The 15545-nt window shown below is 46.0% G+C and overlaps 1 protein-coding gene across 8 annotated transcripts in view; it reads left to right on the forward strand.

Moving 5' to 3' along the window:
* TNRC6C (trinucleotide repeat containing adaptor 6C) overlaps positions 1–15545 on the forward strand; it is a 76469-nt gene that overhangs the window by 16868 nt on the left and 44056 nt on the right. For all 8 annotated transcript variants that reach the window (XM_006064086.4, XM_025279588.3, XM_025279590.3 and 5 more), the window contains exon 3: positions 6056–6382. In XM_006064086.4, the coding sequence (XP_006064148.4) occupies positions 6056–6382 (327 nt within the window). The remainder of the gene's footprint in view (positions 1–6055; positions 6383–15545) is intronic.

A 15545-nucleotide genomic window follows, 5' to 3' on the forward strand; every position in this document is an offset into this window, starting at 1 on the left:
TGCTGGCCCGTGGTTGGTGTGCTGGTCGGTGGGGGGGCTCTTGTAAGGCTTTTAAAATGCCAGGATGGCTGTTCATTAGCTCACAGCTCCTGGCTCTGGGGCCCATACAGTCAGTTCTTGATCAAGGTCACCTGTTTGTGGAGTTTAAACAACCAGTTGCAGTCACAGCATCCTGGACTCTCCATGAGTTTGTAATCAGAGGAGCCTGTCCTCGCAGAACTTCTGCCCGAAACTGGAGGCTCCAGGCTTGTCTGTGCCCTGCAGCGAGGACTACAGGGTCGCCCTCCACCAGGCTGCCCCCGAGTGCTCTTCCGGCCAGTGGCCAAGCGATGGGATCCAGAATGTCTACAAAGACTCCACCTGCCTCTCCAGCCTGGCATCCAGGAGCCCTCCCCTGAGCACTGAACTCCAGCCTCACCAGCCTTGTCTCAGGCCTTCAAGGCATGGAAGTGTTTTCCCATTTCAAGATCTTCCCATGCCCGGTCCAGGCTGGTTGGGAGTGAGCTTGCAGACAAGCTCTGCTGGCCCGGCTTAGCGGTCACTTCCTCAGCGGAGCTTTCTCTGAGTCCCTAACCCCAGTGAGGTTCTTTTGTCCTACATGTTTATCATGCGTGTGGCAGCTTGTAACTGTTTACTTGTGGAATCATTACTTGTGGAATCATTTTTAAGTTTGTATCTTACAGGAACTATATCTGTTTTCCTCAATGCACTCAGTGCCTGGCACAAAATAGGCACTCATTAAATATTTCCTAAATAAGTAAATTTAGAGAGGATAAATGAGGATAGTGACACCTGTGGGGGTGACGCTGGTGGCAGACAGCAGGAAGAAAGTCAGCTTTAGCCCCGTGTACCCTGCCCGGCTTTCCTCGTTTTCCACAGCACTTAGCACCTTCTGGTGACCACTTAGCTTAATAGGCACCTTGTTCATCAGTCGTCTCCCCCTGCTAAGATGTGAGCAAAGGGCCTGGGGAGGTGGGAGTCCACATTTGTGTCCACTGGAAGGTCCCGGCACATGGAGCTGGGCTCTGGAAAGCCTTCGTGTGTGTAAATGGATGAGTAGCTTTGGTCTCAGTACCTACAGTCCCAGTAAGAGACTGAGAGAAGGATTTGGAAAAGGCAGGGAAAGCTTGAAACAGGGTAATGGGGCTTTGGGCAGACTGTGGTAGATTACAAGAGGAACGTTAGCAGCAGTAGGAGCTTGGCTTTGAATCGCTTAAGTAGGAACAGAACCCGTCAGCTTTCTGAGCCTTCAACTTTAGGCAGTCTGGAAACCAGACTGAAGTTTGGGATGATTCAGAGCTGTGGATAGCATAGTGAAAGGAAGCCCAGGGGGCCTGGGTGGGAGTGGGGGGTCCAGATGGCAGTACTGGCCGCTCAGGCCGTGGAAAATGACTAGAGAAGCAGAAGACAGGACTGGGGAGTCCAGAGTGGAATAAAAGTTAAGCAGTCTGGGTCAGCAGGGCAGTGCCTTCTGTCTTGGTCTCCTAGAGATGGCAGAGTGTAGTGCCAAAGCTTAGTCCCCCAGGGCACTCAAGGGACAGTCTGAACTTCCTGCCAGTACAGTGGCCGGTTGTTTTGGAAAAGCAGTCGTAGGAATTTTTAAACTATTTGGACTCTGGTGTGACAATATCCTCTGAGATTTTTACCCGAAAGCAGGAAACTCTTTCTTGGAAAGAAAATTTGTTGAAAGGACTTGCTGTCTTATATAAGGATTTAACGTCCTGCTTTTTCACCAGCAGGTGTCAGCCTCACATAACACTGAGCTTGCTGGAAGGTCTTTGTTTGCTATACAGTTATTCACTGGCTGCCGTTCTAATTTTTTTTTCCTAAATAAGACAAATCATTTGTTGCCGATCCATATAAATCAAGCTACAATTCCCCTTGCCTTAATGCGTTCTACTGTGAAAATTGTGATGTGTAGGGTGGACTGGTCTGTGGACCCTTAGATCTGGGCCCGTTTGAGAAGAGGAACATTAGGATTGCTTCGACACGCTAGCCATACATCTTTGGGGAGTGATAGATGGAGAATTTTGGCTCTAAAGAGCATGCGTGGCTAGTCAAAACCTGACCGTTTGATTTATCTATAAGAACAGATCCAGATTTTAAGATTTTCAATCAGTTGAGATTGTTAGTTGCCTGATAGTAGTAGCAACATTTTAAGATTTAAAAACAAATAGGTGAGATTACTTAATATTTTTAATTCAACATATTTAAAAAATTTTTATCATTTCAATGCGAGATCAAGATAAAAATGAATGAGATTTTTGTGCACTGACTCTTTGAAATGCATGTGAGTGTACCAGCAGCACATCTGGGTTCTCACATCGCGTGCTCCCCGGCCACGTGGCTAGTGGCTGCCACATTAATATGGGCAGTGCAGACTTGGGCCTCACGGGCTCTGTGTGGGCGAGGGGAGGACGGGGTGGGTCCTTAGGTTCCTGTTGCTTCTGAGTCCTTGCCAGTTGTTTCCTCCAGGTTTTGTGTTTGGGTAGGTTTTCTTTGTTTCCAGCCTTTGAACAGACCGGATGGATGGCAGGTGGAAGCACCTTGACTTTGGTAGTAGCTGGCCAGCCAGTGTCTGTTATGACAAAAGAGAAATGGGGTCTTGTAACAAGGGCAGGTAGAACTCTCTCTCTCTCTTTTTTTTTTTTTTTTTTTGTCTTTTTAACTAATAGACTCTGTTTTCTATTTTTTTAAGAGCAGTTTTAGGTTTACAGAGAGACTGAGCAGAAAATAAAAAGTTCCCACATGTTCCATCTCTCCACCCGCAACCCACTCCCCATTTCCCCTGTGCTTGACATCTTGCCTTGGTGTCAGGCCTTTGTTACAGCTTTTGAACCAGTATTGATAGTTATTATTAACTAAAGTCCACAGTTTCCCTGTGAGTTCACGCTCTGTGTGTACAGTTTGATGGGTTTTCAAATGCCTAACGTTGTGTGTCCACTGTTAAAGAATCCCACTATTACTCTCTGTCACCCACTGCCATCACACCACATGCCCACTCTTACAGGACCACCGTGCCATTCCCCACCCCTAGATGACTCCCGCACCCAGCCTGAGCATCCCTCCCCCCCGCCCCAGGCCCCTCTCAACCACTGAAGAAGCCCTTATGGTCTCTGTAGTTTTGCCTTTTCCCAGAACTTTCTATGGTAGGAATCAGAGCATGTGGCCTTTCCAGACTGGCTTCTTTTACCTGATAATATGCATTTAATGTTCCTCCATTTCTTTTTTCATGGATTGAGAGCTCATTTCTTTTTAACACTAACAGTCCATTGTATGGCTATACCACAGTCTGTTTTATCTGCTCGCCTATAGAAGAATATCTTGGTTGCTTCCAGTTTGGGGCCATTATGAATAAAACTGCTATAAACATTCCTGTAGAGGGTTTTGTGTGCAGACATAAGCTTTTCACTCATTTGGGTAAATACTTAGGTACTGCTGCCACCTTAATTAGCTAAAAGCCAATGTCAGGAAAAAATATATTTGAAAATATATTTGAAGGTCCCCTTTACATTTAAAATCACCCTATAATAGATTTTATCACTTTCTTTAAAAAAGAAAAAAAAATATATATATATATATATTTATATAATGGATGTTCATCTAAGCAATATACCATGCCGAATGCTGTGGCAAATACAGGGAACTGTGAATGTTCCGGAAGCACCTGGATTTCCCTGGCTGAGTCAGGGAAGGTTCTCAAGGGAAGTAACATTTAATCTGATATTTAAAGAATGACTAGGAATTACTATGTTTTGTTGAATCTTGAGATATGATCAACTGCTTTATGCATTATTTTGTTGCTCAGACGGTTAAGAATCTGCCTGCAAAGCAAGAGATGCAGGTTCGATCCCTGGGTCAGGAAGAACCCCTAAAACACTGCCGAGGTGAGAAAGCTGATGAGTGTTTGGGACATGCTGTCTTTGAAGTGCCCATTAAGACATCGATGTCCATATCCATGGTGATATCCAGTGGCCCTCCAGGGCTTAGACCATCACCACAGGATTGATGAATGAAGCGGGAGTAGATAGATGACCCAGGATGAGAGTTTGCAGCAGAACTTCAGAGAAGGAGGAAGCAGCCTGTCACTGGGAGCAGGAAAGAGTGGCTGCAGAGGTCAGAGGAACTCTGAGAACGGACTTCCAGCATCGTGAAGGCCGAAGAAGAGAGGCTCAGGGGGGTCAGAGTGGTCACCGCCAATACACAACCGAGGGGCAAGCAGACAAAGCTCGGGGGGCCATAGGGTTTCAGCATCAAAGAGGGAGAGGAGCTGGGTGGGAGGCCCAGGGCAGGTGAGGAAGCAGGACTTCAGGAAGTGTGCAGGAGGAGAGGGGACCCGTCGGAGGTGGCTGTCGGGGAATGTGGGGTTGAGGCGAGCAGGAGCGCCACTGTCAGGGGAGAGCACCGGTGTGGGCCTGTTCACGTGCCGACCAGGAGGAGCTGGTGGCAGGGCGGCCACATCCCTGGGCAGGTTACTGGCTGGAAATGTTCTCTCCTCTACTCCACACATGAACATGGGGGCCGGATTTCTCTTCTCCTGTGCACTCAGCGATGTCCATCTGCTAATCTCTGGAAGAAAAAAATGTGTCTGTGTGTGTTAGTTGCTCATTTGTGTCCCATTCTTTGCGACCCCATGGATTTGGCCTGCCAGGCTCCTTTTTCCATGGAATTTTCCAGACAAGAATACCGGAGAGAGTTGCCATTCTCTACCCCAGGGGATCTTCCCGACCCAGGGATTTAATCTGGATCTCCTGCATTGCAGGCAGATTCTTTACTGTCTGCCTGGAAGAAAAAATATAAATATTTGTAAAACAAAGAATTAATGGAAGACCCAGTCTTCAGCTTTGGGCCTTTCTGTCCGCTCTGGAGAGTGTCATGGTTTGGAGACACTCAGTCCCTGAGACAGGACCCAGAGCTGTGGAGGGAGTCATCTGTATGTCCTGACACCACAGACTGTGAGATGCCCCAGTATTTCATGTGCCGCCCAGAAAGGGACATGCTATCAATGGTAAGACACGTGCCGGTCTTGCAGTCGGGGAAGTAGAGTGCCAGCCTAGGGGGAGAGTAACAGAAGTGTGGGATGGACGGCAGCGTGGTGTGTACTGTAGGAGCTGACACCTGCAGCTTCGGCCCGTAGGCCTTTATTTCTCTGGAGAATAAGGTCAAGTTAATCTTCTGGGGTCAGGAGATAAAGGCATTATCGCCCGAGAGCAGAAGGTTGTTCAGTGAGTCATCGACAGCAATAGTAGAGCCAGGCAGACCCAGGAAGTCGTAGGCTGGTCAGGAAGCACTGAGGGTGCCCTGAGCTTAGGGCCCAGGAGTTCTCAGTGATTTCAGACTGCACAGCAGTCCAAGCCAGCGTGGAGAGAGTGGACAGTGGCTTCATCCAGAATTGAGGGTTTGCCATGCAGGGCAACAGGAAAATCATGGGCAGAGGCCCTTGGATACTGTGTACAATGGGGTCACAGGATGGACGGTGGAACTCACTGGGGCAATGAGAAATGCAGGCTGATTGCAAGGGGTAATAATAATTTTATAATGTTACATATATATATATAATTTTCTTCAGAATTAAAACAGATTTATATAAAAATTCATGGACATCTGATGATCTCTTAATTTTGAGAAATACTGACCAAGAGCAGTGGTTCTCAAAAGTGTGGGCCAAGGGCCCAGGGCACCAGCCTCTCCCGAGAACTTAACAGAAATGCAGACTGGCAGCCTTTCCTCCCTTCCAACCAAGTGAATTCCTGGTTGGGGCCCAGGAGTTGGGCCTTGAACCTGGCTCCCGCTCATGCTGGAGACCTGCGGCTCTGACCAGCCTGATGGCCTGCCTTTCGGGTGAGGGAACTGGCCACAGGCTACAGCCCAGGATCCAGGTTCATTTATAGGAAAAGTGGGTCTGAAGCCTGGAACTCCTGACTTTGGTGCGGTTCACTGCCAAAAATCTACGTTGTCATTCCTCGGTTTTGTGTTCTGTTTTCTTTGGTTTGGGTTGGGTTGAAGGCGGTGATGATACTAAGGAGTCGGGGTCTTTTCCTTCTGTTCCTTCTAGTGCCAGAACCTACCAAGACCTGTTCAAGCCAGCCCCAACCTGCCGGCACCAGTACCAGTACTTCCACCAGCACCCTCTCCAGCGGCAGCAATGGCAAACGTGCGTCTGCCGGCGGCCAGCAGCCAGCTGCCGCCCGTTACCTGCCTCGCGAGGTGCCTCCACGCTTCCGCCAGCAAGAACAGAAGCAGCTGTTAAAGAGAGGTCAGCCACTGCCCGCGGGGGCCCTGACCAGCGTGAGTCCCACCCAGGGTGCTGGGCCTGCAGGGCTGAGCCCGCCCCCACTGCCTGGAGCCGGAGCACAGCCGCACCCCAGCAAGCCCCAGCCAGGTAAACCACCCAGAACCAGAGCGCTCTTTCTACCTGAGAACTGGTTTGCTGTTTTCGCCTTTGCTGCTCAGTAATAAACATGGACATGTTTACTGTACACTTAGCAAAGCCAGCTTGATGATGGATACATTCGCTTCAATTCGATTTTAAGGTTTACTTCTATTTCTCCTACTTACTTATTTTGTTTCTCATGTATTTGCAGATGGCATTAGGTACTTCCCTTGTGGCTCAGCTGGTAAAGAATCCGCCTGCAATTCAGGAGACCTGGGTTCGATGTCTGGGTTGGGAAGATCCCCTGGAGAAGGGAAAGGCTACCCTCTCCAGTATCCTGGCCTGGAGAATTCCTCGTTCTGTATAGTCCATGGGGTCGCAAAGAGTCAGGCACGACTGAGCGGCTTTCACTTTCTTTCACTTTAGCTACTTCAGCTAAGCCTGTTGCTCACCAGAAACTAAAGGTCTTCGTTCAGTCTGTATACATCCATCACGGCAGGTGCTTTAGAGCCCTGCAGTGAAAACTGATAGTGAAACCCTTTTCTTCCAGGTAATCAGGACATCTCGTAATGCACACATGCTTTCTGTGCAGGGAGGTAATAGCATTTTATGGGGAGTAGCTGTTTCTAACTGACGTATTTGAGCACCCCGAGGCAGGGCTGCCTGCTCCACCCCCGAGGGGTCCCGGGCTCTGTGCTGCCCACTGCTCGTTGGTGTCCTGGCCTGCAGTTCAACGCCAGCTCTCTCTGGGCTCACAGGAGAACTGGCCACTTGCTCATTTGCTTTCCCTGGAGAAGGGAAAGGCTACCCTCTCCAGTATCCTGGCCTGGAGAATTCCGTGTTCAGTATAGTCCATGGGGTCGCCTCAGAATGTCAGCATCTCTCCTCTCCTCTCCTCTCTCCTGTTCCCCTCCGCTTGATCTCATGGATTAGCACTGTAAAAAAATTTTCTTTACTGGAGCTTAAGGGAAATTTTTGGAAGAGAGCAAAGTCCACGTGTTCAACTGCCATGATTCTCCATTATTTTCTTAAATCTTTCTGTTTCAAGTAATTCAACAATTGGCACTGGTTCTAGCATGGTAGTGAAATTCAGGTCTGTAATTAGAGGCAAAGAGGCTTCTTGTATTCGATTAGAATTTAAAAGAAACATGTCACAATTTTTTTTTTCCTTCATGTGCTGCCTTTTAATATGGAGAATAATTCCCACGTGACTTTGAAGTATTTGCAGCACCATTTCTCAAAACCACGACTTTGTGGTTTTATTTGGAAAAAATATTTTTAGACAACTTCTCCATGTCTCTTCAAATAGTCTTGACTTTCATCTGCTAAATTCCTAATAGAGAGGATGTAGGTCAATGATTGTCAGCAAAAAGCTAGTAAGAGAAGCAATGATCAAATGTATTCATTGACTAGAATCCCATCTGTCTCACTGCCACCAGTTTAATAGTCAAGTCTACGGTTACTCTCCACGCTGAAATATGGTCTTCTGACCCATCTTAACAGATTGCATAGTCAGACTTGTATAGCTTAGTGTTTTGATTTAAGAAGCTTATATTGAAAAACTGAGGTGTTTGCTTCATACTCAGCACAGGGCCTGCATGTAGTAAGTGCTGAGTAAATTCAGATACTAGCTGTGAATGTGGAACTTGTGAGACTTTTGAAACATGCTGCAAATCTCTTTGTACCTTTGAAACACTATTACAGAGCCGCAACTCAAAAACAACTCACAAAATCTTCATAACCTTTTCTTTCTTGTGGTGCAAGTTACTTAATGAATTCATTCATATCCAATTGAAATTCTGTTAGTGGGTTCCACATTTTCTTACCACATTGAAACTTTTCTAGATACTGCTTGAAGTAAAAGCTCTTATAACTTCTTTAAAGTAATACATAGATTTTCATGTGTTTATTTGCATTTGTCTTAGGGTCTTCACTCCCGTAGCCTGTCCACATTAAAATGACTAACATGGTTTGATTCATGATTGCATTCCTCTAAGACTAAATGTAAAAGAATGAGTGCTGGATCAACAGAAAGTGGAGTCGCTCAGTCGTGTCCGACTCTTTGCGACCCCATGGACTGTAGCCCACCAGGCTCCTCCCTCCATGGGATTCTCCAGGCAAGAGTACTGGAGTGGGGTGTCACAACAGAACTGAGATTGAATTACCCAAGCAGGGGGTAAGGTAGTGACTAATCCTTAAGAATTTAACAGCAGACCATTTCTAATGATAAGAAAAGCAAAGTTAGGAGTTATTTCAGCCCAGCACATTAACTTTCTGTGTTTTTCCCCAAGAATATGAGTATATGATAATATATACTGACTACCAGCCTAATGGTCAGAAGTTATTCTTTGCCCTCTGTGGCATGATCTACAGAGGTGATGGAAACACACCCAAATAGACTGTTGCCTCTGTAGCCGGTACAAGTCGCCAGCGGCATTATTGACTTCCCATGACCAACGTGGGTGAGGGTGATAAAAAACCACCTGTGTTTGAGAACAGGCTGAGCTTTCACTGGCTCGCAGGTCACCAGAGGGCAGCAGTCTAAAGCTCCCTCCAGGGACGTCCCTGGTTTCTGGTGGTTAGGACTTCACCTTCTGGTGCAGGGGGTGTGGGTTCAACCCCTGCTCGAGGACCTAAGGTCCTGCATGCCTCATGGCCCAAAAACCAAAATGTAAAACAGAAGCAATGGTGTAATAAATTGAGTAAAGACTTTAAGAATGGTCCACTTCCAAAAAAAACTTTTTTAAAAAAAATAAAAAGAATAAATTGCCCTCCATTTTCTTTTTTAACCAGATCTCAGGTTCTGCGGGCCCCTCTTTGTGCTAGCTTCATGCCATCTCCATGTCAGCCCAGGGCACCGTTGGAGAGACGCCACTGGTGGTGTGGTTTTTGTAGCATTATTTACGCCAGCACTATCACGTGTCCTAAGGGAGCCAAGCCTTCCATTCTAGCACGCATAGCTAATTCCTGGCCACTTGACTTATAACGTTCAATAATGCTAATGCTGAAGGGAAGCCCTTCAACAAGCTTAAGTAAGTTTAAGCACAGATTCTTTATATTGGGCTTCCAATTCATAAAAAGACATTTTCAGGTGGACAGTTCCTGTTAATTGTTGATGCACTGACTCCACATTTAGATTAACTCCTGGGGTCACATCCCTTGTGGAAACATGGCTCTCAAACAGGCATGCCCAGAGTAGCCAGGGAAAAGGAGGCCTTGAAACATCTGTGTGGACTGGAAAGGAACTGAGGGGAGGCCTGCAAAGAGCCTTGTGAGGAAGAGGGCCTGGGAGCATTTCCGTTAGAGAAATTCTGGTCTGGTCTGACACCCCAGGAGGCCTCCTGGACCGGGGCGGCTCCGGAGGGTGGAGACCCAGTTAGGCAGCACAAGTACAGTGGGGCGGGGCTCAGCCCATCCCCCATCACTGGGGCATCCAGAGACTTAATCACCCCTCACAGGTGGGTGGAGGGGGTCCTGTGAGACAGACAGCCCAAGCGGAGCCCTGGATCCAGGTGCTCTCTTTAAATAACAACGGTTTGTCCTGAAATAAAACATTGGCCTTCTAATAAAATAATGCAAACAGAAATAGATTCTAAGTTCCTGTATTGAGTCTGGAGGGGAGCTCCCATCCAGTCAATTAGCAACAAATGTTACCTGATAAGGTGTGAGGAGTGTACAAATGCGCTGATGCACCCTATGAAACTTCTGAGAAAATGTGAATTTTCTATTCAGACTGTGTTTTTGCCTATCTGCAGTGTAACTCCATCTTGAAACACTTGTGAGCTTTTTTATCTTTTTAAAAAACTTTTTCTGGCCGTGCTAAAGGCAATCTATTGTTTTGGAGGCTGCTTTGTACATTTATAAACAGAGGCTTTGATTACTATGGGTTGTGTTCGCTACTTAGATCTTTTGTAGATAGAAGCAGGAAAGTAATTAAGCTGGACATGTGCCAATTCACATACGGGGCTCATTTAGAAAATTATAGCTAGTGTTGGTATGCCAGACGTTCCGGGGGAAGAGAAACGTTCTGGGGGAAGAGCGGGAAAGAGGAGGACCCGAAAACAAAGGAATGGAAAGGGCAGGAGTTTGTGTGCGTGCAGCCAATAGGCAGCGCGCCCTTTCACTTTTGGCTGACTTTCAAAAACACAGACGGAAAGGAAAGTGGCTCTCGTGCTGCCGCAACTGGGTCCTGCAGTGAAAACAGTGTGACCATCGAAAGAATGTTGAGAGGCAGGAAGATCGGTTTAATGTCAGCTGCAATTAGATAATCAAAGCTTTCAAATCCTCCCGGGGTGGGAAGGGCACCGCCAGTCCTGCCCGCGGGCGCCTGCAGGTCGCCGGGCACAGCCGGCGGAGCCTCCCGGCGGCAACAGCGGGTGTCCGGGCGGAGCGGGGAGCCCGCGCCGCCCTAGATGCGGGCGCCCGGGCGGCTGGCGCGCGAGGTAGCGGCTCCCAAGGGGTGGGCGGCCCCTCTCGCAGGTACTTGTGCCCCCGCGGCCCGCGGAGTAGCCGAAGAGAGCGGCCACCTAGCCCCCAGCGGCCGCTCCTACGGGGTGGGGAGGTTTCCTCCCCTGCGGGGGCTTCTCTCAGGGTCTGGACCCCGGGGAAGCAGCCTCATTCTGCCGTTTTGAAGAAAAGCAGGGCCATCAAGCTTTTTCTGTGGACACTTTGATTATTGTTTTCAGTAAGCCTTTCACTCCGTTCTGCATTTCATAATCCCTTGCAAGGATAGAAGTGGACGGATGAGATGTCTCCGAGTCTGTCCAGTGCTGGAGTTCTGAGCTAAGAACACTTTCTCCATGAGATTTTTAAGCCCCCATCAAGGCAGTGGAGGGAGGCGGCTTTGGTTCTCCAAGGCTGAAAACAGTGTTACCTGGATCCCACCCCTTGAAAAACCCAGTGTCCGAATATGTGTTACCAGTGCACATAGCACGCTTGTGTTTCCAACTACAGAAAGCATTTGGAATTACTTTATGATGTAGTTTATTATTCTGCCATTTCCGTTAAAAGGCATGTGGTGAGAAAGAATGAATTCCGTACCAATTTTCAGGGTTAGCACTAAATTAAGCATTCTGCACACTTCTGAGTAAGTCTTGTTGACACTTCCCTACCTGATTAACCTGATACCTAATTACAGTTTCTCTTACTGGAGCTTTAAAAGCTCTTTGTTAAATACTTTTTCTTGAAAATTTTATCTTTCTGTGGCAACATTTTGGAATTTAAAAGCAAAAGAACAAAGTTTTTCTCTTTATGCTATTGTGTAATCCTTTTAATCACTTAAGACAGTTTGTTACTTAGATTTTTATAGATACCTATTTTTAGAATGTGTGAACTATTCAGACAGCAGTTAAAAAAGAGAATTTAACATGACACATAACTTCATTACTTTTTTCTTTTTTAAGGCTTTTATTTAGTGGAACTAGTTTAATGATAGAATGTTGTAATGGAAGGTGCACCAGAATTTTATTCTGAAGATACAAGTTTCCATTCAATCTTTACTGGCCATTGGTTATAACACCTTTGCAAGTTTGGTCTGAGTCTGTTTCCCCATCTGTAAAACAGAGGTAACTTGTTCAGTTAACCTAATGTGTGTGGAAATACTTGGAACTTCAAAATGCTATGAAATATGTGATGTCTTAGGGATATGCATGCATGTATGCATGCATTCTTAGTCTTGTCCAACTCTTTTCGCCCCCATGGACTGTAGCCCACCAGACTCCTCTGTCCATGGGATTTCCCAGGCAAGTATATCGGAGTGGATTGCCATTTCCTACTCCAGAGGATCTTCCCGACCCAGGGATTGAACCTGTGTCTTTTGGGTCTCCTGCATTGGCAGGCAGATTCTTTACCCCCTTTAGGGATATGAACACTCTTATTTATAAACTTTCTCAAACTTGCCGCCCAACAAATGCATATATTTTAGCCTTTTAAAGCTCCTGGGCTTATGCTGAAGAATGTAAAATAACCTACAAGAGAATTCAGCCTTGGTTTATTTCAGAGCTTTCATTCATTTCAAAATGCCTACTCACAGAAGTCAGTTATTTCAGTTTCTTTCATATAGTCTTTTAGACTATAACTAACAGATGGATTTTTTAAATTGATAACACAGTCAAGAGATTTTGGCTTATGAAAACCATGTTACTCAAATATTTTCAAGGTCATAAATTCTACCAAGAATAATGGTATGCTTTAAAGATAAAGAGAATAACAGTTTTAAAAACATAAAATATTTTAATTTAGGGAATCAATTCTAAGGTCCTAATATGTGGTGGTGGTGGTGATGGTGGTGATGGTAGAGGTGATAATGCTGCTGATGTAATTATGATGATGGTGTTAATGATGAAGAGGGGCAGGAGAGGAGAGACTTCAGGGATTCCCCAGAACAGAACTAGTCAAACTGCTCCTCAGAGCCCCCAGAAGGTTTTAAAGGAGTCTGAGTGGGGAAAGATGGTGAGGAGTGGGGAAAGCCTAGCTTTTCCAAAGTGGATTTAGGTTAATTCATTCGTGTGTTGGAGGTGTAGCTTCTGCTGTTTGTTTTCTGTTGTTTGGCCTTTACCACTGCACTTAGGACTGTGGTAAGTTGTATTTTCAAATCAACTGAAGTCTATACTTGAAAACCATAAATATTGCATTAAAACCATAACTTTCTGCTTTCCAGTTTTCAAGTCCTTTCCAGCTTTTAAATGCATTTTTGTGTTCAGACTTTTTTTTTGGACTACATGGAATGTGGGATCGTAGTTCCCTGACCAAGGATGGAAGTCATGTCCCATGCATTGGGAGTGTGGAGTCTTAACTAACAGATGCCTGGGAAGTCCCCAGACTATTTTTTTTTTTTTAATATTAAAGTATACATGACACAGTTGATTCCCATTTCAAAACTTTTTGAGAAGGAAAAAAAATGAGAAAACAAAACTGAAGCCAAGAGTGGCACCTTTGTGCATCACACCTGTCTTGGTACAGAACGTTTTTGTTCATCTGTGCGGTGTTTGTAAGCTCGTCGGCAGGACTGTTGAACATGCGTGTTCAGCACAGTGTGAACTGTCATCAGGGAACTGTCATCTGAGGACACTGTGACTAGAGTTACATAGGAACGGCCTCTGTTACAGGGCCCTAAACGATCAGAAGAGAGGAAGGACTTTGTAAAGAAGCTCCTGGGACGCTAAGAATACCAGAACTGGAGACACTAGGGAGTAGGACCGGAAATCAACTAGTAGAAATATGGCATAGTTACCATTTATCCTTAACTTTTTGGTTTTGTGTTCATTTTATTGTCATATTTAATGTTCATTTTGATCCTGTCAGCACCCTCAAAAGTGCTATTTTCTTGGAAAAAAATCCTTATATCATTTTGGTATTCTCAAAGTTTAATTACAATGAAAGACATTGTAATGTTTGTCTCTCTTTTTTCTCCTTATCCACTGTTTTCATTACAACTAAAAATATTTTACATGGAAAAAATGTGTTTTAGTGGCTTACATAGTAATAACACTTAGCTAAATGTATATAGCAAATTCACTTGTTAGCCTCATTTTAAGCCCCTCCAAATAGCTCCATATGTAAGAGTTGGCCCTCTTTGCAAGCTTAGGACAGAAGTCCTCACCTGAAAGTGGACTCGAGCTGTGCCGCGCATTGGTGAGAGTTGAGCCTTTCCTTTAGGCTCCTTCAGCAGCAGTGACACCTTGTCCTTTCTTTACCCCTCTGTGCCAAAGCACAGGTGTGCATGCCCATTCAGTAAAACATCCTTAAGGCTGGTGTGGGGGATCGTATTTATTTATTTATTTTGGCCTTGCTGAGCAGCTTTCGGATCTTAGTTCCTCAGCCAGGGATTAAACCCAGAGTGGTGGCAATGAAAGCGCCAAGTCCTAACCACTAGACCGCCAGGGAATTTCCTGGAGGATATTTCATCTCATGCTTTCACCTCCTTCCCTCCTTCCCTCCTTCCCTCTCTCTCTCTCAACTCCCTTCTGGCTGGCTGTACCAAGTTCCAGAACGTTTAGCTCCTCTCTGAGTTAGGAACACTGCTCTCTTGGCATGCACCACTTGCAGACACATTCTTGCCTTTGAGAAAAAGGTCCTGTTGAGTGGATGACAACCCGTAGATTCCCCAGTGCTTGTCGAACGTAGTCCCCACTTGATGGGGCGACTGAAGTGGATGATGGAGAGGAGTGAAGAGGCGGAAGAGTGGCAGTGATGGCCTTTTAAGGGTCTGGATGAAGCACCTGCAAGGATGCATGAGTCCACACAGCGGGGGCTGATGAACCGCGCATTGACGTCTGAGCTTCCAGCTTGCTTCCCCCAGGACTGTGGGCAGATCCGCTTGGAGGTCTTGCAAGCACCCCAGACTCGCCATATCTGGATCTTGGTCCATCTTCTCCCTTCTCCCCACCATCCCAGAACTGCTCTTACTCATGTTAGTGTTTCCTGTTAGAGTTTAACTTAGTTCCCTGTGCTATACAGTAGGTCCTTGTTGTTCATCTATTTTATATATAGTTGTGTATGTCTGTTAATTCCAAATTCCTAATTTACCCCTCCCCCCTTCCCTTTTGGTAACCTTAAGTTTCTGTTCTGTAAGTAAGTTCATTTGTATCAGTTTTTTAGATCTCACATATAAGTGATATATGATGTCTTCTTCATCTGTTCCTCTGTCCGTGGACATTTAGGTTGCTTCCAAGACTTGGTTACTGTAAATAGTGCTGCCATGAACATTAGGATGCATGTATCTTTTTGAATTATTGTTTTCTCCAGATATATACCCAGAAGTGGATTGCTAGATCATATGGTAACTCTAGTTTTAGTTTTTTAGGGAACATCCATACTGTTCTCCATGGGGCTTCCCAGGTAACTCTGCTGGTAAAGAATCTGCCTGCAATGCAGGAGACCCCAGTTCAATTCCTGAGTCGAGAAGATCCCCTGGAGAAGGGATAGGCTACTTACTCCAGTATTCTTGGGCTTCCCTTGGGCTCATCTTGGACTCAGATGATAAAGAATCCACCTGCAATGCCAGATACCTGGGTTCAATCCCTGGGGTTGGAAAGATCCCCTGATGGAGGGTGTGGCAACCCATTCAAGTATTCTTGCCTGGAGAATCCCCATGGACAGAGAAGCCTGGTGAGTTATAGTCCATGGGGTCACAAGAGTCGGACACAGCTGAACAACTCAGCACAACACAACA

This window comes from Bubalus bubalis, chromosome 3 (genome assembly GCF_019923935.1).
Source record: "Bubalus bubalis isolate 160015118507 breed Murrah chromosome 3, NDDB_SH_1, whole genome shotgun sequence".
NCBI classification, from domain to species: domain Eukaryota; kingdom Metazoa; phylum Chordata; class Mammalia; order Artiodactyla; family Bovidae; genus Bubalus; species Bubalus bubalis.